Here is a 27,521-nt window from a genome sequence, read left to right as displayed (position 1 = left end):
GAGACAGAGGAGCATTTTCTTTGTGTTTGCCTAGCCTACTATGAGATTCGGGGACGCTACCACTGTCTCTACCTAGAGGGGAGTGGCTTCGGTCCTTTGTCACGACTGATCCATTTCCATGATCAGGTCTATATCGGGCTTTATCTGATGGAGATGCGGCGACACAGGGAGGTGCTTCTACGACAAATCAGAGAGCAGCAAGGGATGGTTAGACCACTACAAGACATAGAAGGTGATCGGGCATAGCGGCACATCACAGACTTCTGTACATTTGAGTGAGCCCTGGGACACAGTGGAGTGGAGGAAGATGAGCTAGTCGATATGAGAGCAGTCTGGATGAGCAGCCAGCACAGTACCGAGAGAGGGGCGCAGAGGCCACATGTGCGACAGAGAGCCCCTAGAGTACACTCTATTGAGGTCTGACCTATCACAACTTTCCTCAGGGGAGACCGACAAAGACGAGGAGTCACTCTAGACATAGCCCAGAGAGCCCAGAGAGCGAGGAGACCGCGCCCCCCAACGCAGCGCGAGACAGCTCGACAGACGCAAATACGAGACATTTTTGCAGCCCACCAGAGAGCCATCACTGTACCAAGCTTTGGTTTCGTCCCAGTGCCTGGATAGATTGCTTGATATGATTATGATTCTGTTAGCATAGACTAGTACTCAGTAGTACTCAGCAAGGGTCCTAGCATACCCTTTTCTTCAGCGCACTAAGGCTTGTATGAGTTCGCTTTTCTATGCACTTTGTCCCATAGGCCCGCGAGCCGTGAACGTTAATATTTTTTTCTTTCTTTCAGCTCCCATCCTTGTGTGTCTAGATTTCTCTCAACCATTCACCATTGAAGCTGATGCTAGTGGTAGGGCCCTTGGGGCAGTGCTTATGAGAACCAGAAGTTGGATGACAAAGAGCTGACCTACCACATTTATGACCAGGAAATGCTAGCCATATTGAATGCTATCAAGAAATTGCATCACTACATCTACAGGAGTCATTTTAAGGTAAGGACTGATCATAGAACTCTCAGATATTTCTTATCTTAGTCCAACTTGTCTCCCAAACAGAAAAGGTGGCTTTCCATTATACAAAATGATGATTTTGACATTGAATACAAGATGGGGAAGGAGAATGTGGTGGCTGATTACTCTCTAGGATGTGAGTATTCACGCTATCCTCTATTACAGAAGTTTACAAGGCTTGGATACATGGAATTCAAGAGGAATACCTTTCAGACCCAGCAGCTACAACTCTATTTCATGACCTGCAGGACCCCTACTGCCTTGATCATCCACATTACAAGCTAAATATTGGTTCCGTGATAGGATATACTGTTAGGAAATGGAGTCAATTTGAGTGACTTTTAGTGTGTTTCTATTGAGTTCTAGAGTAGTACTATACTACTATATATCCTAGAGTGCCATGTGTCACTAAGGGACTTATCCCATATACACTTGACACTTAGAGTGTGAGTGTGCCTATCCTACAAAGGCATTGTACTTTCTCATGTCAAATCATCAAGCCTCAAGCCTTTCTTGATCATGTAAGTACTTTGCTTGGTTGTACATTTCTTTCTAGCATTCTTTCATTTCCATTATGTTTGCCTAGTCTTGCTTTTCTACTTTCCTTTCCATTCCATGTCTTGCATCTTCATATGGTATCAGAGTTAGGCTAACTTCCAAGAGGTTGAGGACATTGAAGCCTCTCTCCGTCATTCCCCTTGGAGGGCTGCCTTCTCTATTCCATTTTTAAGCTCCACTCCTTCTCCACCCAAGCCTCACCAACAATGGCAACTCAGCTCAGCTCCATGGTTCGTGGCAGCTCCCTGCTCAGTTCATAGGCGCCACTCCTTTGCCTACTGCCCAGCCCGCAGCAAGCAGCAGACAGCCCACCATTCTGCTCGTCTCTCTGCCCGCCATTCTGCCATTCTGCCCGCTTCTCTGCCCTCTTTTCTGCCCGCCATGCTGCTTCTCTGCCCGCCATTCTCTGCTGCAAATACCGCTCAGTTTACCACTGCCTGCAGCAAGCAGCCCGCTCCTAGGCGCCACATCTTTACCACTACGCCAGCTGCCCGTCAAAGGGACACATCGCAGCTCTCTCTGCTCACGTTCCCAGCTCATCCACAATGGGCTCACTATCGACAAGCTCCTTGCTCGTGGAAAAATGTACGGGGGAAGGATTCCCCACATGGCAAACGAAGGTTCAACTTCTCATGAAGGAGAATGTTTGGGATGCCATTGAAGATGATGAAGATCGTGCTACAATGGAACCTCCAATGTGCAAGATTTGGAAGCAACACAACTCGAGAGCCATCGCAATCATTGGGATTTGCCTAGATGATTCTTTGATTCATCACATCGACTTCAAGTCAACGGCTAAGGAGATTTGGGCACGCCTTGAGAATATATTTGGTAACAAAATCACAAACTCCAAGGTTTTTTTGAAAATGTAATTTTATAAGTTGAAAATGGAAGAGTGTGATACCTTGAGTGCACATATAGCAAAAATTCAGTCTTTAGTTCAACAACTCTTCAACTTGAAGTGTTCCTCGGATGACGAGGACAAAATGGTTGTCCTCATGACAAAGTATGAAAGGGATCTCTCGCTTTGAGAATGCCCTCGAAGTACTTCGAATTGCATCGACTACATGAATGTAGTCTCTTCTTCTTGGAAAAGGATTGCCACAACAAAGAATCTCCATCCTACTCATCGGATACTATACAAGCTCTTGCCTCCACCAGCAAATGGAGACCTAGGCCATCGCCTCCACCAACACGAGGAAAGACATTCAAGCCGTTCAAGTGCACATATTGCAACAAGCGCGGTCATACGGAGGACAGGGGCTACCAGAAGCTTGCCCGACAACAATCGAAGAATCATGTCAATTGGGTGGCACCCGCCACTAGTGATGATGCAGACGAAGATGACCACCCGACATAGGATCATGCTTCCACTATCTATCTCCAACATCTAGAGGATGATAGAGATGATGATTTTGCTTTCTGGATGTATTTGGGTACAGTGCCGTGGGGGTGTTTTTCAAAAATGAATGCAATAAATCATGTGTGTTGAGTCAATAAAGGTACTCTGCCTTGGATAGTCCTCCTAAAATGATGTATTTCTTTTCTATTTTTGGTGTGTGGCTCTACATTTCTCATTAGTCTTTGGAGCCAGGAGGGGATGTATTGTGGGAGCCATATGTTTTTGGCTTTGATAGGTCCATTTAATGGTGCATTGGTCTCCTAGACCTTTGAGTTGATCATGCATCCATGCATGATGAGCCTCTAAGCCATGCTAGATGAGGTTTCTATGTTATGCTCACTAGCCTGTGAGCCACGCTCACTTGCCTCTGAGATTGTGTGGGAACCATGTCTAGTTCTAGACTGGCATGCACAGTTTTCATGACCGTCATTATCATGACTTTGGTTCCATTCTTGTAGTCCCTCACCTTTCCTCCATAGGAGGGTGTTAGGAAATGGAATCAATTTGAGTGACTTTTATTGTGTTTCTATTGAGTTCTAGAGTAGTACTATACTACTTTATATCCTAGAGTGCCACGTGTCACTATGGGACTTATCCCATATACACTTGACACTTAAGAGTGTGAGTGTGCCTATCCTATAAGGCATTGTACTTTCTCATGCCAAATCATCAAGCCTCAAGCCTTTCTTGATCATGTAAGTACTTTGCTTGGTTGTACATTTCTTTCTAGCATTCTTTCATTTCCATTATGTTTGCCTCGTCTTGCTTTTCTACTTTCCTTTCCATTCCATGTCTTGCATCTTCGTATACCTCACCTCACTAAAAACTCAGTGTGCAAGCTGCTGGTGCTTCAGGAGCTGCATTCATCCCCAATGGCTGGTCATATAGGGTTATTCAAAACCTATGAGAGAGTGAAACATAGTTTTTATTGGAAGGGGCTTTGGAAAGATGTGTACAATTATGTACAGTGTTGTAAGTCTTGCCAACAAAACAGAGAATAAAAATTTAAGCCCAGCTGGTCTGCTCCAACCTATGCCTACTCCTAAAGGTAAATAGACACATATCTCCATGGACTTTATCACGGGTCTAACTGTGACCCCTAGAGGCTAGAACAATATTTTTGTTATGGTTGATAGGCTTGCAAAGGCTATACATTTCATCGACTCAATATTAAGCTTCCATGATTGCTTCCCAATTTTCCGACCTTTTTACTGAGTATCATTGCCTAACATACCAAGGCTCACCCAAAAGGCCCAATACACAAAGGTGTTGGGGCAAATTGAAGGGTGTAAAAACCCTATTAGGTACATAAGTTGTGCATGAATGAAGCGTCTCATTTTGGTATGGCATGTTGATCATCTAAGATTAGGTGGAGGGTGATTTGGTAAACCGAATAAGCCTTGCAGCCTGAAATAATTCCACTCGGTGTAGAATCCACTTCAGGCATTGCTTCCAACATTCCAGCACCTATGGTGATTGGCTGAGCACCCTTAATAGAAAAGATGGTGTATATTTACAGTGAAAACTATGGAGAGTGATCACTAAAACTGAAGAAGACTAACACATTGGATTTTTAAAGATAACCCATAAGTATGTAAGCGTGAAACATGAACTCATACAATATGCCACTGTAGGCTAGGGAGAGAAGCTCAAGAAATGAGGGAGAGAAGACAAAAATGAGCTGCTGTAATGAATTGCTGCAAAATTGAGTGTAGGCTCAAGAGAGAGCCAATATAACAAAACCCTAGGGCAAAGTGCCCTAGTTGGACTAAGTGTCCTAAGTCTTCTAAGTGGTAGATGTACTAATTGTAGCAACTGACCTAACTAACTGTAACTAGGCCTACAAGGCAGCCTATGGATAGCCCATAGAATGGCCTACAAACCCCTCTTCATGGTATGGGCTGAAGTATCCTAGACACACCTCAGAATCCCTTAATATCTAATGTCATGGTTGCACATCTCAAAATCCCTAAATATCTAATGTCATGGTTGCACATGTTCATCCTACAGGGATATAGCAACCTATGACTATACAGAGTACAACAGATCAAGTCATGGTATGGGCTGAAGTATCCTAGACACATCTCAGAATCCCTGAATATCTAATGTCATGGTTGCACATGTTCGTCCTATAGGGATATAGCAACCTATGACTGTACAGAGTACAACAGATCAAGTCACATAAGATACTAAGTTTAAAGCTTGCCAAAAAGCTTCAAACTTACCTCTAAGGCTCTCAACAATCTTTTGGCCTCTAAGGCTCCCAATAATCGCTAAGTTTTTATGAATGTAATCTCTTTTGTTCCATTTTTGCTCCATGAGGCTCCCAATATAAAATGTTGTTAATTTTTATATAAACCACTCAGCAATGGCTGAGTGGTTTGGCTTGCTAGATATAATCACTTGGCCTCTAAGGCTCTCAGCAATTGCTGAGTTTTTATAAATGTAAGATCTTTTGTTCAATTTTTGCTCCATGAGGCTCTTAGTATAAATTATTGTTAATTTTTATATAACATGTTATTGGTTGTAGATGTAATCTCTTTTGCTCAATTTTTACTTGATGAATCGTAGTTGATTATCTGGATGGCACCATCGGGCCTCAATGCGGTGGCTCAGAATACTTTTTCCCTCATTTAGGATTTATTACAACAAGGACTAAAATATCAATAAAGCAGGACTACATTTTCCTTGGTTTAAGACCAAAAGAGCGCTAAAATAGCTCCAACAACCACCACGATGGTTGCATGGAGATGCATTTAGAAAATGCAATTGAAGATATGGTTGAGGAAAAGCCTTTGTAAAAGTTGTCTTTAGTGGGAACATAAGACAATTAAATATCACCTACCGATAATCTCTCTCAATATAGTGAACCTCATTATGCTTTGTGCAAGCATGGAAAACTGGATTTCGTGCAACTGCCAAAGCACTCTGACTTTCAGTGAAGATGACGGTAGGAGCAGTCTGACATGCATGAAGATCTGCAAGTAACTTCCGGAGCCAAACACACTTCACTGTAGCTGTAAAAGCTGCTCTGTCCTCAGCTTCACAGTTAGAAGTAGCAACTGTAGTCTGCTTCTTGCTGAACCAAGAGATGCATGAAGTACCAAGCATGAAATAGTTGCCACTATGTGACACACAGGTGTCCGAACAGCCAGCCTAATCACTATGAGTGAATCCATGCATAACAAGTAAAGAATCAACCCATAAAGGAGGCCCGAAATGCTGAGTGCCTTTGAGATATCTGAAGACACGCTTCACAGCCTGCCAATGGTGCATAGAGGGGCTGTTCATATATCTGCCCAACTGTGAGACAGCATACAGAAGATTGGGTCTCGTATGGCATAAATAAATCAAATAGCAAACTGCCTGCTGATAGAGAGTGACATCACATGCACTGCTGCCATCCTCAGAAGAGAAGTGAAAACCAGGCTCTAATGGTGTGGATACTGGCTTGCAATCCTCAAATTGAAAACGTTTCAAAAGCTGTCCAATATACTTGGATTGTGACATCGAAATGCCCCCCTCACTACTAGCAAATTGAATGCCCAAATAGTAATGCAAAAGACAAAGATCAAACATAGAAAATGTCTTCTGCAAATCAAGCTTAAAAGCTGCGATTTTCTCAGCACGTGTCCCAGTCACAAGATGTCATCCACATAGAGTACTAAAGTCAGCAAATCTGAAAGCCAAGTGTAAGCAAATGAGTATAGGGTTGTTCTGAAAGCCAAGTGTAAGCAAATGAGCATGTATCTTGGAATACCAAGCCTTCACCATCGGAGCCCGTCCGACAGGGGTTACTGTAGCATTATTTTTACTTAGAACTATCATTCTGCATTATTTTTACATTATGCGTTGGTGTGGATGCTCGTTTAGTAGCTCCACCCTCACAGCTTGATTGTACTAGGGTTTCATAGTGTCATAGACCCATCAGTCTTCCAAAGACTTTAATAAACTTTCTTTCTTTTTTTCTTTCTTCAACCAACATTCATTTTGAAAGGCATCCTTATGGCATAAGGGTTCTTCATTGCAGGTTGTAGCAACCAAATTAGCATGCTCTTTGCAGATAGCTGCTATAGTATGGGCTGGCAGAGGAGAATCCTATGGTTGTCTTTTAAAGTGTCAAGGAGCTAACAAGGGGCCTTTTTGGACTCTTGTATTTCAGCTCTCTCCTGATCAAGAGCCCTGTGCATAGTATCCTAATCAAGCTGAGGCATATCAGGCTGTAAATGAGGCTGAATTTCAGGCTGCACATGTGGCTGCAAATGACCAACAGATGAAGGAGGAACAACCTCAGATGTGAGATCATTATGGGAGTCCGATGGAAACAAAGGCATCAGGCTGTCAAAGAGATCTGGGGCATCAGCAATGGGCTGTTTTTGACAGTCCAGCAAAGGCATAGAAGAGGATTCATCAAATATAACATCCCTACTGACAAAACACTTGCCCGTGTGGGGCTGGTAGAGCTTATAGCCCTTGCTCTCTCAGCTATACCCATAAAAATGCATTTGACAGCTTTATCATCCGATTTCGTGCGTGTCTGAGAAGGCACATGTGCATATGCCAAGCATCCAAAAGTACTCATGTGAGAAATCCTGGGCTTATGACCTGTCCAAGCCTCATACAGGCTCATATGCTTTCCAAGTTTCACTACAACCATTGACTTAAGTGAGGTGTATGCAGGCTCATATGTTTTCCAAACTGGTTAGGCAAGTGCTTGCCTTTCAACATACACCTGGCCATCTCCATGACTAATCTATTCTTTCTCTCAGCCATGGGATTTTGCTGAGGAGTGTAAGGCACAGTGCATTGACGATGTATGCCGCGTGAGGCCAAAAAATCAGCAAATTCCTTTGACATACATTCACCCTCCGTGTTTGTATTGATGTGGGCAATTTTCAGCCCGCTTTCATTCTCAACCAAGGCAATAAAATGCCTGAAGCATGCAAAAACTTTAGATTTGGATTTCAAAGAAAAAATCCAAGTATACCTGGTGAAGTCATCAATGAATGTGACAAAGTAATAAAATCCCCAAGAGCTGCAACCGGCATGGGTCCATAAACATCACTATGAACCAAGTACAGCTTGCATGAGGCACCAACTCGCCCATCCTTGGGAAATGCAGAACGGTGCATCTTACCAAGCAAACAAGGTTCACAAACATGCTTTGAAGGCATATGTATTTTTGGAAGATCAATAACCATACCATTCTTATGTAACTTCACCAAAGCCCCAAAGTTGAGGTGTTCAAACCTCCCATGCCACAAATGGGGATCTGCCATGGTAGAACAATCAAGAGCATAGGCATCTACATCTGTAAGTCCAGCATCATCAAAGCATCTATTGTAGGCATCAAGTCTATATAGCTCTCTAGTCAAGGCCCCAGTCAACATCATGGTAAAGGCATGTGTAGCATCATAAACGGCACACTGAACACCATCAAAGAGAACCTGATAGCCACAAGTAGCTATGGTTGAAATAGAGATGAGGTTCTTGCAAATGCATGGAACATAAAGCACATTGTTTAGAGTAACTAGACTACTAGAAACAGAATTAATGGCAACTGGCCCAATGCCTTTCACTGTATATGATGCATTATTGGCACATGTAACTACCCCCCCCCTTAGATGCTTGCTCAAGTGAGCTGAATAATTTCCTGCAGGAAGTAATGTGCTTGCTAGCACCACTATCAAAGAACCAGGCATCAGATATATAAGAAACTATCATGTAGACATCATGAACATCATGAACATAAGGATTATACTGACATGTAACAAGAAAAGCCTTGTGTAAAATTAGCTGACTCGTGTCGTTTATCTGGACTAGGAGAACCAGATCCTTTCTTCTTCTTCTCAGATGCAATTCTCTTCCTGCACTCAGAAATGTTATGCCTTGGTTTCCTGCAATAGTTGCATCTCTTCTTCTTCTTCTTCTTCTTCTTATCCCTCGAAGAAGAAGCATCATGGGAGTGACCAGCATGTGAAGAGGGGGTTTACCAACTGAAACCTTGCCTTTGCCTTTGTTTTTATGCTGGGCAGCAAAGGCTTGATCACTAGCCATAGAAGCATTGTGGTTTGCACGGCTTTGTTCTTCTTGAAGTAAGAGGGCAACCAGCTGGTCAAAGGAATAATGGTTGGCATTGCCACTTGCAACCAACCTCAATGTAGTAGCAAAGCCTTGATAAGAGTTAGGCAACCCATCAAGGGTATTAGAAACAAGCTGAGAATCAGACACGACCTCACCAATGCTAGCCAACTGCTCTTTCAAATCCTTCACACTGATAAGATAGGCATCCATATTACCACCCTCTTCAAGCTTCAAGTCCTTCAACTGCTTGCAACCCTCGTCTCATTCCGCACCTTATATAAGGATGCAAGGTGATCCCATGCTTGCTTTGCTGTCTTGCAAGACCGGATATGAGGGATAATGACGCTTTTAACTGAAAAAGCAATCAAAGCATGTGCTTTGGCATCACCACCATCCCACTGAATCTGCTCGTCCTAAGTGGGAGACAAAGTACTTGTAGTAGAAGATGCAGGTGCTCCAAAAGTAGCATTAGACCCATCATCACCAAATGAGCCTGAGGCAGCACCTGTAGTACCAAAGGCAGTAGTTGTAGCACCAGAAGCAGCATTATGTGTAGGTCTAACCTCCACACCTATAAATCCTAGAGATACTTTATCAGTATGTTTGAAGAAAATTTGACGATTTGACATGTTTTGCCTGAAACAATATTCCACAAGTTCTTGGCAATCAAAACATGCCCTATCATGTATGCCCACATGGGGTGATTTGTGCCATCAAGCTTGTCCTCAGCCCCAAGCATCCCAAACAAATCATCCTTGCTGCTAGTCATGGTGTTGAAATTCAAGGCAAATGAGAGAGGGCAACCTCTCAAAATTAAAAGGCAAAACTCTACTCAAGCTTCAAAGCTTTTCACTGCAAAAGACTCTGCTGTCTCAAGGTGTACCTGCTGCGAAAAATTCCCCCAAAGGTAACACGAGGCCTTTCCAATGCAAATGAAAGCAAAGAAGGACTGTTTTGTAGAAATTGGAAAGAACCAATGCAAATGAGGCTTACCCAATGATGTAGCCCAAAAATACAGCAAGGAAAAGGCTCCAAATGCGAGCAGAGGGATTCACCCTTGAAAGAGAGGTGAAAAGAACAACGAATGATAGTGAGAAATGCCAAGAGTTACAGCAAGAGAAAGTTCTCCCACGAGGAGGAGAGCACTTGGAAATGAGAGGAGAGTGATCCAATGGAGGGGAACTCGTAGCTCAAGGACATAGGATGCCAAATGAAAAGGAAAGGGCTCAAGGAGAGGCCTCCGGATCGCAACAACAAGCCCCAAAAGTCTTCAACCATCGGCACGCAAGCACGAGACAACACCAAAGAGCTTTGAAATGCTTAAACGAGCCTTGAACGAAGTGAAAAGAGCGTCAAACAGGTCCGTAGAGCAGTGAAAGTGGCCGTACAGCAGTCTGTACTGTTTGTGATGGACCACATGTGTGAATCTAAAGCCCTGAAAACAGCCTGTACAAATCCCATACAAGCATTAAATGCTGTACAGCAGGTCCGTACAGCCTTCGAAATGCATTAAACGGTGGCACAATCTTTCGTACAGCATTAAATGCTGTTTTGACAAGTCCGTATAGTTCGTACGGCTGTACGGATTCACATGTGTGAGGCGGCTGTAGCAGAAAATGCTTCGAAATAGGTATTCCTTAGCGGCAAATGTTCCAAAATGCAATCTTCACACGCCAAATGCGGAGTTCTCATGATGGAAGAGCTTGGAGAGGCCACAGATGCTCACGGGTGTATAGAAAACCAGCAGACCAGCAAGAATGAGGGCTCAAGAGGTAGCCAAACAGTTTGGAAAAGCAGTCAATGACTGAGGGGAGGGATCCCTAACCTGCTCTAACACCACTGTAGGCTAGGGCAAGCAATGGAAGCTCAAGAAATGAGGGAGAGAAGACAAAAACGAGCTGCTGTAATGAATTGCTGCAAAACTGAGAGAACAGCCACATGTAATGATTAAGCATTCTTGCCGAAAAGCCTCAAACTTAGGTCGAGGTAGAGCCTTCGTAAAAAGATTTGCCAAGTTGTCTTCAGTGGGAACATAAGACAACTCAATATCACCTATTGATAATCGCTCTCTGACATAGTGATAGTGAACCTCAATGTGCTTTGTGCGAGCATGGAAAACTGGATTCCGTGTAACAGCCAAAGCACTCTGACTATCAGTGAAGATGACGGTAGGAACAGTCTAACATGCACAAAGATCTGCAAGTAGCTTCTGAAGCCAAACACACTCCACTGTAACTGTAAAAGCCGCTCTGTACTCAGCTTCACAGCTAGAAGTAGCAACTGTACTCTGCTTCTTGCTGAACCAAGAAACACATGAAGTACCAAGCATAAAACAGTTGCCACTATGTGACACACGAGTGTCAGAACAACCAGCCCAATTACTATCAGTGAACCCATGCATGACAAGTGAAGTATCAGCCCCATAAAGAAGGCCTAAATGCTGAGTGCCTTTAGGATATCTGAAAACACCTTCACGGCATGCCAATGGTGCATAGATGGGCTGTGCATATATCTACTCAACTGTGAGACAGCATACTGTAGATCAGGTCTCGTATGGCATAGGTAAATCAAACAACCAACTGCCTGCTGATAAAGAGTGACATCACATGTAGCGCTACCATCCTCAAAAGAGAAGTGAAAACCAGTTTCTAATGGTGTGGATACTGGCTTGCAAAGTAATGGATTGCTGCAAAACTGAAGTGTGGAGGCTCAAGGGAGAGCCAACATAACAAAACCCTAGGGCTAACTGCCCTAATTGGACTAAGTGTCCTAACTGACCTAGATGGTACATAAACTAATTGTACCAATAGTCCTAACTGACTATAACTAGGCCTACAAGGCTCATACCAAGGTATAAGTGGCATCTATGGATAGCCCATGAGATAGCCTACATATGAATAGTAAGCCAAAGAAAGTGTGAGACTTTATTTGCCTTAAAGATCCCCTAAAAATGAGACCAAAACCTCGACAGATGATGCGCTGAAATCCACACAGATGATGCCAAACAAACTTGCAGGCTGTCATACAAGTGGCTCTTTATTTTGCCTCCTTGGAAGAGATTGCAACTGTCGGTTGCTTCTTGCTAAGCCATGACATGACACTTGAAGTAAGCATGAAGCAATAGCCTGATGTCGAGCACCGTGTGTCCCAATCTGAATCACAGACGTGTCCGAGCTCGCTCCCGATGCAATACTGAATATACCTTTTAGGAACCTCAAAGCCCTAAATACAGCCTTCATGTAATTCCATTTGCTTTGATGAGAACTAACCGAGCAACCCCACTGCAAAAGATATATTTGGTTGAGTATTAGTCAGATGCAACATGTCGTATGCTGCACCCCTGCACTAGGCTGCATTGCGACACACAAACCTCATCATCAAGTACAGCATTAGTTCCTAAATCAGGATATTTTTTCGTATGCCATTGCTCCATTGTGAGCTCTAGTCCAAGGATGAGTTAGACATGAGCTACATAGGTCCATTCCCAGCCCTTAGATCCAGAGTGTAGGTTAGTAGGTAGGCCAAATGGCCAGCCTAGGCTGACCAAACTAGGTTGGACAAGGTTGGACCAGGTCGGCTGGCCAACCAAGTCGATCGGTCAATTGGATGACCAATTGGCTGGTTCTAGGCCTATAAAAGGGGCCTCAGCCCCCTCATTTTGGGCATTCAATCATCAATTTTAGCTCACGTATTAATTCGTCAGCATCGGCCTCCATCGCCTACCATTCGCGGCTCCATTCAGCCAGCATATCGCTGCAGTAGCATGGATATTAGGGCATCTCCTCCTCAGCAGTCATTCCAAATCCGCAGTAACCCATATGGTACATATTTGTATCCGTTTTGCAGTCATGTACACCAGTCATTTAGGGCATTTTCGTCATCCATTTATACATCATAGATAAAATGTGTACAATAGTTAGGAAGATATCCGGTGTCCTTCATGCTTGAGTTCGCTGGCACATCTTCATGTACACACATTCAGTTCGCTTCTGTACAGGACAGTCGTTAGTCTTGCTTACTTCATTGGACTTCCGAACATGTCATGGCAGTAAGTCCCACATGTTACATTGGTATCATAGCATTGTGATTCCTTTGGATTTGAGGAAGGTTCGAGGGAGTCCTGGTAGGTCCAATGAGACTTGAGTGTTCTTGATGGATCTCGAACTATGGAGCAATCACACGAATTGGTGTGCAGTCAGCAAAAGGAGGAAGCATGTTCGGGACATTTCTCAAATTTGTATTTTATAAGGGGGAATTTTTTCTCTCTACTAGTCAATGTCGCAACAATTGATGGGTCTAGCCATCTTCCATCATGGACCCATCTAGCAGTGTAGCTCTCATGCGAGTGTCCTCCATAGTTCCCCTTAGTTCTTTAGGGAGGCAACAGTTGCCAATACCATTCAGTAGAGAGGTTAACAACACCTCACCTTTATCGTGTACTTCACTCCATGAGGTTAGTCATGCAGGTTCCTCTTCATCAAATGATTCAAATCCCGAGCCAGCTACAGTAGTAGTGACCAATGTCCACACCGACAATTCCCTTGGCATTGGCAAGAGTTCGGTCGATTCATTGGAGGTGTGCCATTAGTTTTATCCCTCTCTCCATTCCTCCGAGAGGCATCCTCAGTTCTAGTTAGTTCTTCATTCTTCCGAGGAGCATCTAGTCCATCCATCTCTTAGGTCTTTCAAGATGCATCTAGCTCAATTACTTCATTCGAGGTGTTTTCAGCAGTTCTAGACATCTCGTAGTCTCTTTAGGCAACATCCCATTTAGTAGATTCATTAGAGGGTTACCCATCAGCTGCTCCATTCCTTTGAGCAGCATCCAATACAATCTACTCTAAGAGCAGCATCCAATACAATCTACCCCTTAGAGTTATGCTCCGCAGTGCTAGTCATCACCTCTCAGCTCGTTTGGGATGCATCAACAGTTCTAGCTCTCCCTCAATATCTCAGGGAGACATCCACAGTTCCAAATTCCAGGAGAGTGGCAGGTGTATTCCAGCTTTCTCTCACAGCAGTTATGCGGATAGTAGTACGTCAGTTTCCCAAAGTGCATTTGAGTATTCTAGAGTTTCCGGGCATTCAATTTTGGTTACCTTGTCTCAGCAGCTTCGTCACCCCAGCCTTTTTTTAATTATCACCATCAGTTCTATGTGGGTTGTGGTTTCTCCCCTATGGGGAAGATGCATACCAGCATTTGGTAGCCAAATTTATGCCTTAGTTTTCCAAAGCTCAGCGTCTAAGCATCCAGCGTTCAGTCAGGCCTCAGTAGTATCAGAGGACATCATGGAGTCTATATTTTATGAAACCTATGAGAGTGCCATACCACCAGCAGGAGCATTCATTTATTGACAGTTTGCATTAGTAGCATGGTGGGATGATTGATCACTGCAGCTTGGCTTCCAGTCTTCACGGCAGTATCAGTTCTCACGAGTTCTCATCGAGCCATAGTTTTACTGCAGAGCAGGCAGGCGTGTCTAAAGCAATACAGCCACATCTCCAGTGCCAGACTATTATTCCCCATTTCTTTGGGAGGACAGTTAAGTTTCTCACAGCAGTTAGTGGTCATTGTGATCACATTGGGTTGGCAAAGATGTTCAGTTTGTCAGCTTCTACTGCCATCCAAAATTTAAACAAAAGGGAATGTCACATGCAGCCCCTGCACTAGGGTGCATTGTGATATGCGAAACTCATCATCAAGTACAGCATTAGTTTTGTTGTATGTTGTTGCCCCATTGTGAGCTCTAGGCCAGGGGTAAATCGGGCATGAGCTATGTAGGTCCATTCCCAGCTCTCAGATTCAGTCCAAGTTAGGTCTAAAGCATACGTTAGTAGGCAAGCCAAATGGCCAGCTTGGGCTGTCCAAACCAGGCCGGACCAGGTCCGCCTAGTAGGTCGGCTGGTCGGATGGCCAACCAAGTTGCGGCTGACTAGGTCGGTCAATTAGCTCACCCAGTTGGCTGGTTCTAGGTTTATAAAAGGGGCCTCAGCCCATTTTGGGCATTCAGTCATGAGTTCCAGCTCGTGTATTCAGCCGTTAGCATCAGCCCCCATTGCCTACAGTTCGTGGCTTCATTCAGCCAGCATATCGCCACATCAGCATGGACATCAGGGGATCTCCTCCTCAGTAGTCATCCCGCATCAGCAGTAGCCCACATGATACATATTCATGTCCATTTTATAGTCATGTAGAGTCAGTCATTTAGGGCATTTTTGCCAGCATTTATACATCATAAATAAAGCATATGTATAGTAGTTAGGAAGATGTTTGGTGTCCTTCATGATTGAGTTCTCTGGCAGACCTTCATGTAGACACTTTCAGTTCGCTTCAGCACAGCTCAGTAGTTAGTCTCGCATGCTTCATTGGACTTCCGAACATTGCATGGCAGTAAGTCACAGCATTTTATACAACAAGCTACCGACCATCCTTCGATGCTGCTGCATTAACTGACTAAGACGTCCTCGTTTCTCATCTTACTCTTCTCCTAATTGAATCATGGCATGAGTGTAACGACATGATTAACAATAATTCAAGGTCAGCAGTACAGATGATGTAGCGCTGCTATATAGTTCATGTAGCATCCCTGCACAGTCAGTTTGACATGGACTGGTGGGCAGTCCACATGGCAGTCTGTCCATGTGGCAATCAGGCTGATGTGGCAGGTCATCCAAGCAACATGGCAAGTTGAACTTACTTCAGACTAGGTTGACCTATTTCTGGCCCTATCTCACCTCACTTCTAATCACTTGAGGAGCTGAGAGGTCAAGGACAGTAGTAGGAGAGTTGCTACTTGTTGTATTGGTGGAGCTTCTACTTCAGCCTGCTTGTGCAGCACCTATTCAGATCTACATGTTCATCTTCATGCTCTTCATGTGTGCAAAATACTCTTTAGTTTAAATTTCTTCCGTTGTCTTTTAATGGTGCATGGTGATTTCTCTCATAGGAACATATCCACATAATCACATCCTGTATCATCGTGCACATCTCATGGTGTGTTCCTCCATGGGCAACACTAGGTTGGATGATCTGTAATGATCACTATCCATACAACTACATCCGTCATGACACATCTTAAGGTGTCCCCCTTGTTGTCTTCCTCCATGGGCAACACTATGTTCAATGATCTGTAATGATTGCCTTGAATTACGTTTACCATGAAAGTAGGCCTTAAATCATCCAAGTCTTACCTCTTTTTTGTTTTCATTTAGCTTTTGGAATTAAGCAAAAACCACCTTACGAATCTCTTAACGCATTCTAGAATGGATGAATGGTTTCCAAAAATAGTAGCTTCCCAGTTAAACACTAAAATTTTGGAGATTCTTTTATCCCAGATTAAGCACCTACATCCTTTTTTAGAGCTTTGGTAACAATTCCCCATCTAATATCTAGTTTGATTGGCAAATGTCCCTAAGACTTACGGGATATTACAAAGGTCCGCCAATTTTGGTGTATCTATCGGCTTGAAGAAGCCCAAGGAATGGAGGAATTAAAATGCAATAACACACACTGTAGGGATACAATTATGTGTACCATCGAGCTGAAGCATACATTGTAGCTTCATACTAGGCTGATTTCCATTGATTTGGAATAGGTGGCACTGCAATTTAATGATTTTACTTAGGAAATCGTGTCTCCATTCCTTCAATACCACAATTGCCTTATCTCACCAAGCAAGTGTGCCATAGGTTTGGGTTGGCTCCACTGCATTTACAAATCTTAATTTAGTCAAAAGTAAGGTGATTACCTTTATCTGTTTGGCAATTGTTGATACCCTCCACTAGTCACATCTTAACTAGATAATCATATAGTGACTACTTGTGAGATAAATGAAATTCATGATAACGTCCATTATATCCTTTGAATCTGTTTGAAATCTCTTCAGACTTACATTTTACTCTTCTGAAAATGGAACTGTCCCCATACCAATCTGTAGGGCTGGGTCTGTAGCCCAACTGCTTCCAGGTTTTATCCTGATGTTACACATCAAGGCAGTTTACCAAGACTGTGATGCATCCCTTGATAGAATGTGTGGCATTCCCATATCCCTCTTTGGTGGCTCATGTGGTGCAGTAGTTGACACGTTACAAAGTCAGAATACGAACGACTAATATGAATTTTATGGATTCTGGGAAGTTTTTGCTCTCAGATGGGGGAAGACAGTGCTCTTACGTGCAAGAAAGTTTAAATAGTGGGACCTGATTAATTGCACAATGAAAGTGTGGCCTCAGAGCCTTATGGGGGAATCAGTGAGTTATCTTGATGCAGCCAAATGTGTTATATTCATGCTCTACATTGATAAATATTGATGCTTGTTTCTCTCAATGATTTTATGCAAGGAACTTTTAGGTGACCATGTGTTTAACTCACTCGCCCTCCCGTTGTCTATAAATAGCTTGTATGCATTCCAAGAGTCAGAAAGTTCATGTTGATGACAGCTGAGATTCAAATGCATCTTTCTTTGTGCAAGCAGCTTGGGCAGTGCTTCAGCATTTTATCACTTCAAGGACAGTAGGCACAAATATTAAGCCTAATATGTTCGTTCTGTGGGGTATGGTGCCCAGTAGGAGACCTCTGAGAGAAGCTACCAAAGCCTATCAATTGTCTGAAGGGCTTTTAGACCACTTTTAACACGTCAAAGGATTTGAAAATGCGTCAAATCTTCATAAAATTGATTTTGATTTTGAATATCTAAGCTTTTTTTTGTGATTGATTAATCTTAACCAGCTTGGACCAGAAGAAGCGAGAAGACTGGATTTCTGTTGATACTGATAATGATAGTCAGGTCCTCAATTCACCATATGAGGGTCACTTGAAAGATACACCTGTTGCATTGTATGACGATAGCAGAGGTGTCGCATTTTCTTCTGCACATCATTACCACGGAGGTCAGTACAGATTCCTGTTTTCTCCTGGTTTTTAGAAGAGATGTTGGTTGGTTTTTTTTAATCAACATTTACGACGTAGAACTTTAGGCTCGATGGAGCGAGCTTGCGTACTGACCTGACGTGAAAGTTGCAGAGAGTTCGGAGACTAGAGAAATGCCAATGCATGATGATCTGGCTCATTTTATTGGTCGTGGTTGCCCCCAGAGTTCTGAAGAACAAGAAAAATATACATGGACTTGCACAAAGCTACTCTGGAAGAAGCAGTTTTATGATGTTGTGACTGTAAGGAAATTTTTGAGGAACTTCTGCTCTACATAGCCTCACTCCAGGGTCATAATAGTATTCCATAATGCTTGTGTTATCATATATAGTGAACAACGTATGTAAAGGCTCAAGATCCAGAAGCGTTTCTTTTAGGGCTAAGTATTGCTAAGGAAGTCAATAAACATCTGGTGAATGATGGTTGCAGCTTGATGGATGCCATGATTCAAGTGGGAAATGGTTGGCTCCCTTGTGGTTGCACGTCTGCCATGAGTTGTTGGTCTTTCCCTGGAAATTTTCTTTTGCATTTGTACCACCCCACACTCTTGGCCATGGCTGGGCCACCTTCTGCAGCTCCTTGGTTTTCATTACAGGCATAAGCTACATTATCACACAACTCACTGATATTATAGGTTGTGTCACTGGTAATTTTATGACCATAGCTGTTTGCATACAACATATTTCTGGGGTTACGTACATGTTCTCTCTAATTTGCATCCCCCCCCCCCCCCAGCGTACTTTCTAAGGACTGATTAAAATTAGTGGTATCATGGCAGGCATCGACTCATACGTGATAGCACTAACAGTTTTAGCAACTGGAAGCTCCTGGCCTGATCTTGCAGCTAGCATGATAGCAGCTCATCGCCAAGCTACTGCTGATTCTGCAATTGCAAACATCACCTGCAGGTGTGCCCCATCCTGGAATGTCAAAAGTTGGACACATTGAAAGGCATCTCTTAACACATTTTTCATTCATTTTTATTGATAAGAATGCACCTATATTCTGTTCTAATCGGTTTGGACGTAAATGCTGCAGCAACTCTGTCAATATTTTTATTGGCATTGGAGTACCATGGGTTATTGGTTCCACCTACAACAACTTTTTCCGTAAAGAGCAACTGAGGGTTCCGTCTCTTGAGTTAGGTTTCATTCTCATTGTTTACTTCATTACTTTTGTTGCATGCATCTTGGTGTTAATCGCAAGGCGATATTTTTTAGGTGGGGAACTTGGTGGCCCTCGTAATTGGGCTTGGGCAACTAGTGGGTTCATTCTATTTTTATGGGTTATATTCCTTGTATTGTCTTGTCTCCGAGTGTACAATGTCATATAGAGGCCTCTAAGCTGAAATTTCTAGGCCCACAATTTATTGCCATCCCACATCTTCCCTAGCCATAATCTATCATGCAGCTTGAATAAGCACAATTGCAAGTACATGATATACTATTGTCTTAAAGGTTCCTATTTTATAAATCAATTTTTGATAATATAGTTTATATCAACTCAAAGAGAAATAATTTGCAAGCCAATTGTTAAAAAGCTAAAGGTGGACCTCTTGTGGACAAGAAAAAGGACTCAAATTTTGAAATGCCACTAAAGAAATTGGGAAAGGAGAAATACAAAGTCTTTCCCATAACAAATGCGATGGCTTGTAGATTCCAATCTTATTACTTCAATGGCCTATCTTGAATGTGTGGCATACATTTGCCATCGTTCATCGCCCTACAATGGATAATGTTCTTTTCTTTTCTCTCTTCATACTTTGGTTTCTCCATTATGAAGTGCATGGCTTGCCATTTGCAGCCTTTTTTATGTTTGAAAACTCGTTTCACCATGGCCAAGTGTGGGGTCCGCATTGGATGGCCCTAGTCAATGGTAAAGAAATGTTCATTTAAAGAACACTTTGAAGAAGGGAAGTGAATGATGGACCATCTTGACGCAAGATCTTGAATGTGAGGTGATACCAATTAGATAGGGGAAACTAAGATAAGAGGATAGAGAACCATGTATGGAAGTAAGCATGAGTGGTTGGTTTCCTTGCTAGGTAGATGACTAGACAATGGAGAGGAACATAATAGCATTTGCATGGTTGTTAATGCTATTTTCCTTTTATTGGCTAAAATGAATTCTAATAATGAGAGGTTCAAGGCTCTGTAGTATGTCAATGAGGTCTCAAAGATGAAAGCATCGTATGTGTTTTTACCGAGCTTTTGGGTTTTTAGACCATCGGTAGGTTTTGACTTTAATGCTTTCTTTTTAGGCTCACAAGTGCATCTGTAGCTTAAAATAATCTACAAGAACAATGTGTTTTGTTGTAAAGTAAGGTTATTTATAGCTGGCTTGTTGGGTGCTTCTTAGTGAGGACTATACGTTATGTTGCCCTTGCTCTTTTCTGTTAACTCATGTATTGCATTTTGTTGTCTATCCTCATTTCATTTTATCATGTAAGAAGTAAAAGTATTGCCTTATTAAGCAATCTATTTATGCTATTTCCAACGTCTTTGTAAGCAGTTGTTTTTTTTTCTCGGTAAATTATCCCAAGTTAGGCTCTAAAATGAGATTGGAGGGAAAAATTAGGCTGGTAAGGGCTCTTTTTAAGCTCCCTAAGTCATAAACACGACCTAAAATTGTTTTAAAAATAGAATGTTGAGCATAGGAGTTGCTAGATTGCTTTTAAATGTGGTATAATAGATGGAATTCTATTGAAATATAAGAGATAAAAGCACATATTATGCTAGAATACCAATATCATTATAAGAAGGTATGCCTAATTGTAAATAAGATGTCATGCCTATACATATGATAATGTCAATGGCAATCAAGACATACACTACACCCTTCTAACTGGACTATGTTTAGGCACTAATCGTACACACTAAATATATAATAATAAAATAGAATAAGATAGTTAAAATCTAGCATTATTAAATAGGTTCACCATATCCATTTCATCTTATGGCTCATGAAGGATTTTCCAATTAGGCTTTTGCTTTTCAAACATTGTTGTAAGTAGAGGGATTAGGGGCTACACTTGGAAGGGATACGCTAGTTTTAAGGCTTCCATAGCTTTATGCTTTGTAATACAAACCGTCTCGTGGTTAGCCACTTCCTAGCTTTGAGGAAATATCATGCATGTATTTGTATTAATTGGAGGATTGTGGTATTGTTGCTAATGTTGTAAAGAGTTTTATATGCTCATGCTAAAGTAGTTGTGTCAAGATTGTTTGGCTAGATAGAGATGTGCTTTAAGGGAGACTTGAAGATACTTAGCTGCATGCCATGCTCTTTTCTTAGCCTCACACATTGCCGGGCTCTTCCTTAGGCTTAACCTCTCCACTAGCTTTTGAATGATCATCACAATGATGCCACGTCATGGCTTCCATTCTTCCCATGGTCTCAAAGTTTTTTTTGGGGCATTAGTGTTGTTTATATAATTTTTTTTTTTGTGGGTATTAGTGTTGTTCTATTTATGATTATGGCTATGTTGTATTCGTCTTGGGTATTGATGCCCACTTAGAGGCTCCACCCTTTAAGTTCGTTATATTAGGTTTATTTCAGTCTCATAGACCCTTTTGTCTTTTGAAGACTTATAATAAACTCTCTCTCTCTCTCTCTCTCTCTCTCTCTCTCTCTCTCTCTCTTTTGGTATAGCTTAGATATCCTGATCCCCAGGTTTCGTAAGATGAGATGAGTTGTATCATATGGTTAGATTTACTTCAATTTTATACGTGACGGACTTGGGGAAGGGGCCAGAAGCTCCCCACCAAGATCCAATTCTACCGCGACCATTTCTTGAGAGTGTCCAAGGAAGGAGTGATCATCAGACTATAGTATCTGGAGGGCAGGCGAGTTTCACATTCCCTTAGGATTGTCATTGGATAGATGCAAGTCTCGTCCAATCAGCTAAGGATTGAGACAAGGAGAGCCACAAGTATACCTAGTGAGCAACGAGTCTACTGGCTGTGCACTTTAGGGAAGATAGAGACAAAGAAGCTTTTCTTATGTATCTGCCTGGTTTACTACGAGATTTGAGGATGTTATCAGTGCCTCTTCTAGGAGGGCCATGGATTTGGACCTCTCTCTTGATTGATTCACTTCCAGACCAAGTCTGTGTTGGCCTATACCTAATGGAGATGAGATGTCAGACAAAAATTCTTTTGTGTCACATTATAGAGCAGGAGAGGGTTGCTCAGCAAGAGACAGGAGCGGATTGAGCTCAGCAACATGTCATAGGTTTTTACACATTCGAGTGAGCTCCTAGGTAGATCGGGGTAGAGAAGGAGAAGATCGACGATATGAGGGTAGTATGGACCACAGAGACAAGATGACGACGTGGAGGGATGCAACAAGAGACACAGGAGCCACACATGATGCAATAAGACGGACCAAATGGAGGTTTAGTCCAAAAAACTCTGTCTAGAGGAGACCTCCCATCACTATAGATATGGCCTCCCAGAGACATCTCGGAGACTACACCTCCCACCACAGCATGAGACGACCAGACGAATACAGATTGGATATATTTTCGTAGCTCTTAGGAGAGCCAACATGGCATCTTGCTATGTCTTCTAACTCCTACTCTGAGTTTGAGTATAGCTATTAGTTCCACTTTCAAAATCTGAGTTTGTGTTTCGTATTTTTTATTTTAGTCTAGTATAGTACTTAGCCAATGGTCTAAGACCCTTTGCATCATCCCATAGCGGCTTGTATGAGCATGAGTCACTTTGATAATGTACTTTTTTCTTATAGGTCAGCGAGGCCTCATGAAGACTCTCTCTCTCTCTCTCTCTCAACAAAGTGTATCTTTGCCTCTCTTGATCACATATAATATTTCCTACTAACAAAACATTAAGTAACGCCCACAAGTATTGATGCTCTCTTAATGTTGTAGTACTTGGAACTATCAAGAAGGATCTCAATGGAAGCCCATCATGCGACCTAGCAATCGTGCTTAGGTGACATGTTGATATATGTAGTGCATAACTCTTAGAGAACAAGTTTCATAGAAATTTTATAAGAAGCTTAGTAGTGTGTAGCTCAAGCAAGAGCTTGTGAATGACAATGTAGCAAGGAAGGAGCTGAGATAGCTTGAAGCTCAAAGAGTAGGAACCTTGGAAAAATAGCTTTATAGAAACTTGGGTGGCTAAGTTAAGGGGAACAGAGAGGATGAGCAACATGATGCAAGATTGCAGTGTAGAGAAAAAGGAGAAGTGACAGTGAAGGTGAGGAAGATGAAAATAAGTAGTGGCTATTGCAACTTGTTTTTTCCTTAAACTAATTTCACACTTGGGGACCTCATGCAAAGCCCCTTCTACTTAATAGTTCTCCCCTGCATAAACAAGGGCAAATGTAGCCTTATAACATATATTCTTCCTTTTATACCATGTGGCCTAGTGATAAATGGCCTTTCATGTAGGAGATTGTGAGTTCAAGTCTCCATAGTGCACTTGGCAGAATACTTTTTACAAAAGAAAAAAAAAAATCATGAAGAAAGCTTCTTCATGGGCGATGTTTGCACATGGCGTAAATGAAGTAAAGGTGCTCTCAAGTCAAAATATGTGTTACTAATTTCTCCAAAGTTTTGGAACTTGAATCTGTCGGAACGAGTTAGAGAGCACATTTTTCTTCAAGGTGTTTTTGGAAATTTTCAATTCGCACTTCTGAGCGATTTGGTAGGACTGTAGGACTAGTACAGTGATTGTCACGTGCGCACGTCTTATGCACGTGACATATTTATGCAATCCAAGTGCTTCAACCATCACCAAGATCACATCAATGTAGAGTTTTGTGTGCTAGACACTCTAATGTTCACATCTAGAAATGTCAAATAAATTATCTCATTTTGGGAGGTAAGTTTTGGGTACTTGTTGATGAAAAAGTGCTTGCTTTAGCACAAATAGCCACATAAGTAGAGGAGGATGCCTATGATGATTTGAATGCCAAAGCTATAGATATATTTATAGCATGTCTCAAGAATATAGTGTTTGCCTAAGTGATTTATTTTCCAAAAGAATCTAATCTATGGACCATGTTGATCTCCATCTATGAGGGCAAGACATTGGTCACACATCTCAATTCGAAGACACAATTGACAAACTCAGAATGGGAGAGGATGATGCAGTGATAGATCATTTGAACAAGATAAAGGTCCTCAAGGATAAACTAACTTAGAATGGATGTGAAATAAAAGACTCAGAGTATACTTCGAACCAATTGATGTTGATTAAGGTGCAAGTCATAAATTTATCGCACAAGAGGTATGGGAAAGCTTGCAACAATATGTACTTGGAGTAGAAGTGATTGCTAGAGGCATAGCTATCAAATTTAATGGATTGATTATCTCTTGATCCAAGAATAGAAGCAAAGAAAGGATTAGGGAAATAACATGCTAAAGACACTATTGGCAATGTAGCTCAAAGGCAAGAAGCGTTAAAAGAATGAACAACAAAGTGGGAGTTCCTTGTCCAAGCCTAAACAAAACAAGAACAATCAACAAAGCCTAAGTGGAACAAGAACCTAGTATGTAGGGATCTATAAATGGGCAGCACCTATCAAGAGGATTGTTTTCTTTAGGGAGTGGAGTGGATCAGAAGCCTTAAAAGAATGAACAACAAAGTGGGAGTTCCTAGTCCAAGCCTAAACAAAACAAGAACAGTCAACAAAGCCTAAGTGGAACAAGAACCTAGTATGCAGGGATCTATAAATGGGCAACACCTATGAAGAGGATTGTTTTCTTTAGGGAGTGGAGTGGATTCTCGGAGTCCACATTGTTGAGGCGGCACTTAAGCTTTGTTTATTTCTAGCTCTCTTACAGGAGTTTGATATTGACCTATTTGGAACTATTTTATCATACATGCATGATGTACGTTTCCCTTTAGCTTTGCTTTGGGAGTTTCTTTCATACTTAAATAGAAGTTCTTTTTTTTGGGGGGGGGGGGGGGGGGGGGAGTGAACAAGAAAAATCAACAAAGAGAGCAATTTATACCAAAACTATAAAGAACAAAATGAACTGTGATAATTTTGGCAAGCTAGGCCACATTGCCAGAGAATCCACCATCAAGCTAGGAATGCAAGGCAACAACGGTTTCAAGGCATATGCAACAAAAGAAGAGCTTCAAAAGGGTCAGAAACAAATGAAGCCTCCCATAAGATGTGTTGTGAAATGGCAAAAGGGCCAATTGTTCCAAATAGGCCATGTCAAGTTTTTAGACATCTCAAGGGGACTAGACTAGCATTGCTTTGATTGCATTAAGGAAATTTGATCGTCACGTATGGATAGTGGACTAAGGTGCATGAGAACACATGTTGTAGACATGATTCCTATCAAAGGAGCTCCATATATTCATTTTGGAGACAATGGTTCACTTTTGATTAAAGGGATTGGTAACATACCAATTCATGTTTCAAATGGTGAGATTAACTCCATTTGTAATGTACTTTATGTGCTTAGACTTGCCATGGATCTATCGCCAGTTCTACAAGTTGTTAAAGATTTGGGTTCTCTTCGATGATAGGAATGTGACCTTGTTCCCTTAGAAGGAACCATTGTACACACCCCTTGGACAAAGAGCATGCATAATTACACATGTTGACTCTCAACTATGGCAGTGAATCTATGGACACCTTCACTTTAGGTCTATGTATGTGCTTGAATCACATAACATGGTCCATGGACTCTCAACTACTACACCATTGTTAATTGTGCAAGTAGCATGATGTAGACTAAGGTTGGAATGATAGTTTTTGTTGTATGGCCTTTTGCTTATGTGGGGTGATTACTAGCATGTCGCTCCCATGTGGTAGCTCTCTTGGGCCCCCATTGCAGATTCTTGGATTATTGGTGGCGACTTCAACATGGTTGAGTTGCCTTCAGACAAAAAGGGAGGCAGACAGGGTGGAATTCATTCTTTGGAGAGGGCAGCCTGGGATGCATTTCTCTTTCAATTCAGTGGCAGAGACAGTTGGTTGGATGATGCCTTTCATATTATGCCACAGTCACTCCTGTACTCTTAGTCGAACAAGAGAATACACATGCCCATTGATGCACGGATTGATAGATTTTATGTAGACGATTGGGCACTTGACAGAGGAGGATCTGTATGCATTTCTACTGGGGTTTCCACCTCATATCATTTTCTAGTGGTGTTGCAGATTCTTGAGCCTCATTGGAGAGGACGCTCTACCAGTGTCAGGATTCCGGATGCTTTTTATGCAGAGGAGAGCCTCATGGAGGATATTTTATAGATTTGGGTTTCTCACATACAGGGTGGAGCTGTCCATCCATCTCAGGTAGCTGCAGCCTTATCCGGAATTAGTGACTATTATCATTCAGTCGCTGATTCTAGGAGACGTGAGATTCTTAGATCTGAGATTGGTATACGCCTGTAGTTAGCGTCCCTTCAGAGGGAAGAGCAGAAGAGGCCCACAGATGCTTGGATTCAGGAGCACCTTGCTGCAGCAAGGGCTCATTTGCAGACATTGTTGGATCAGAGAGCAGAGTATGCCTTTCATGCACGGGAATCCTTTTGGATTCAGATGGGTGGCAGGGTCAACAAACAGTTTTTCTCTAAACCAGGTTTGATCAATCTTCACGTTGTTTTCACGGTAGAGGGGGATGTCAAGCAACTCTTGTAGTGCGCATTGTCTTGGTTGGATGCACAAGGCCTACTTTGTAGTTGTGATCATGTATTGCAGTCATTGTTTGATTGCCACAATGATAGAAGCGCTATCATGTTTCACTACTTTAGAATCTAGGTGTCTTGCCATGTTCACTCTTAGCCTTCTAGCAAGTTAGGCATTGTTGAAGTAAAGTAGTTACATCCTTTCTCAATCCTCACGAATAGGAATATCTTTCAATAATATCAATATTTTCTCTAATACCTCAATGTCTTGCATAAGGACTATTGTGCATCTAATTTGAAAGTGGATGGTACACATATAAAACATCCTCTATAAGAAGGTATCCATCATGACTTGCATGTCGCTTTGTAGGGTCACCTTGTGCTTGAAGTAATAGTCCCAAATTATTCATCACCTTTGTAGGTGTTCTTCATGGATGTTTTTATCAAAGCTATACTTTTACATTAATTTAAAATCCTTGGAAAAAGTTTATCAAACTTTTTTTTTAATAAAAAGTTTCACAATATTGACAAAACATAGTATGATTATACATTTTTTCTTTTGAATTCCTATGTAAAATATGTAAATCCTAGCAAAATTTTTAATATTCTTGCATAAAAGTTTCAAAACTTGGAGAATATTTTAGAATTTTACATTTATTAGGGCATATAGACTTTCAATGCCAATATAAAAGTTTCACTTCTTAACAAAACTAACACAAAAAAATCATCCCTGGTGTTCTTCATCACACAAAGAGATTCTTCTCTCACTATTAAAACATGATTCACATGACTTGATCTATAACTTAGTGCAATCACACTAGGATGGAATTCTAATTCATCTTATTCAATCCCTTGAAGATGTTCATCCCATGTGATTCACCGAGGTGAAACTATATGTTGGGAAAAT

At 41.9% G+C, this 27,521-nt stretch overlaps 1 protein-coding gene across 1 annotated transcript in view; it reads left to right on the top strand.

Annotated features, from left to right (window-relative positions):
* The window catches only part of MHX (magnesium/proton exchanger), a 126,268-nt gene extending 106,821 nt beyond the window's left edge, over window positions 1-19,447 (top strand). Inside the window, exons 4-8 of the mRNA XM_087379048.1 lie at window positions 17,793-17,953; window positions 18,087-18,235; window positions 18,423-18,639; window positions 18,772-18,901; window positions 19,032-19,447. Coding sequence (XP_087235174.1) covers window positions 17,793-17,953; window positions 18,087-18,235; window positions 18,423-18,639; window positions 18,772-18,901; window positions 19,032-19,326 — 952 coding nt within the window. The 3' untranslated portion in view covers window positions 19,327-19,447. The remainder of the gene's footprint in view (window positions 1-17,792; window positions 17,954-18,086; window positions 18,236-18,422; window positions 18,640-18,771; window positions 18,902-19,031) is intronic.
* The last annotated feature ends 8,074 nt before the right edge of the window (window positions 19,448-27,521 follow it).

The sequence above is a fragment of the Dipteris shenzhenensis genome, chromosome 9 (assembly GCF_047967505.1).
Source record: "Dipteris shenzhenensis isolate YYH24624 ecotype China chromosome 9, Dip_SZ_1.0, whole genome shotgun sequence".
In the NCBI taxonomy this organism is placed as follows: Eukaryota; Viridiplantae; Streptophyta; class Polypodiopsida; order Gleicheniales; family Dipteridaceae; genus Dipteris; species Dipteris shenzhenensis.
Note: the sequence above shows the minus strand (reverse complement) of the source record. Positions and strands in the feature narration are given on the sequence as shown.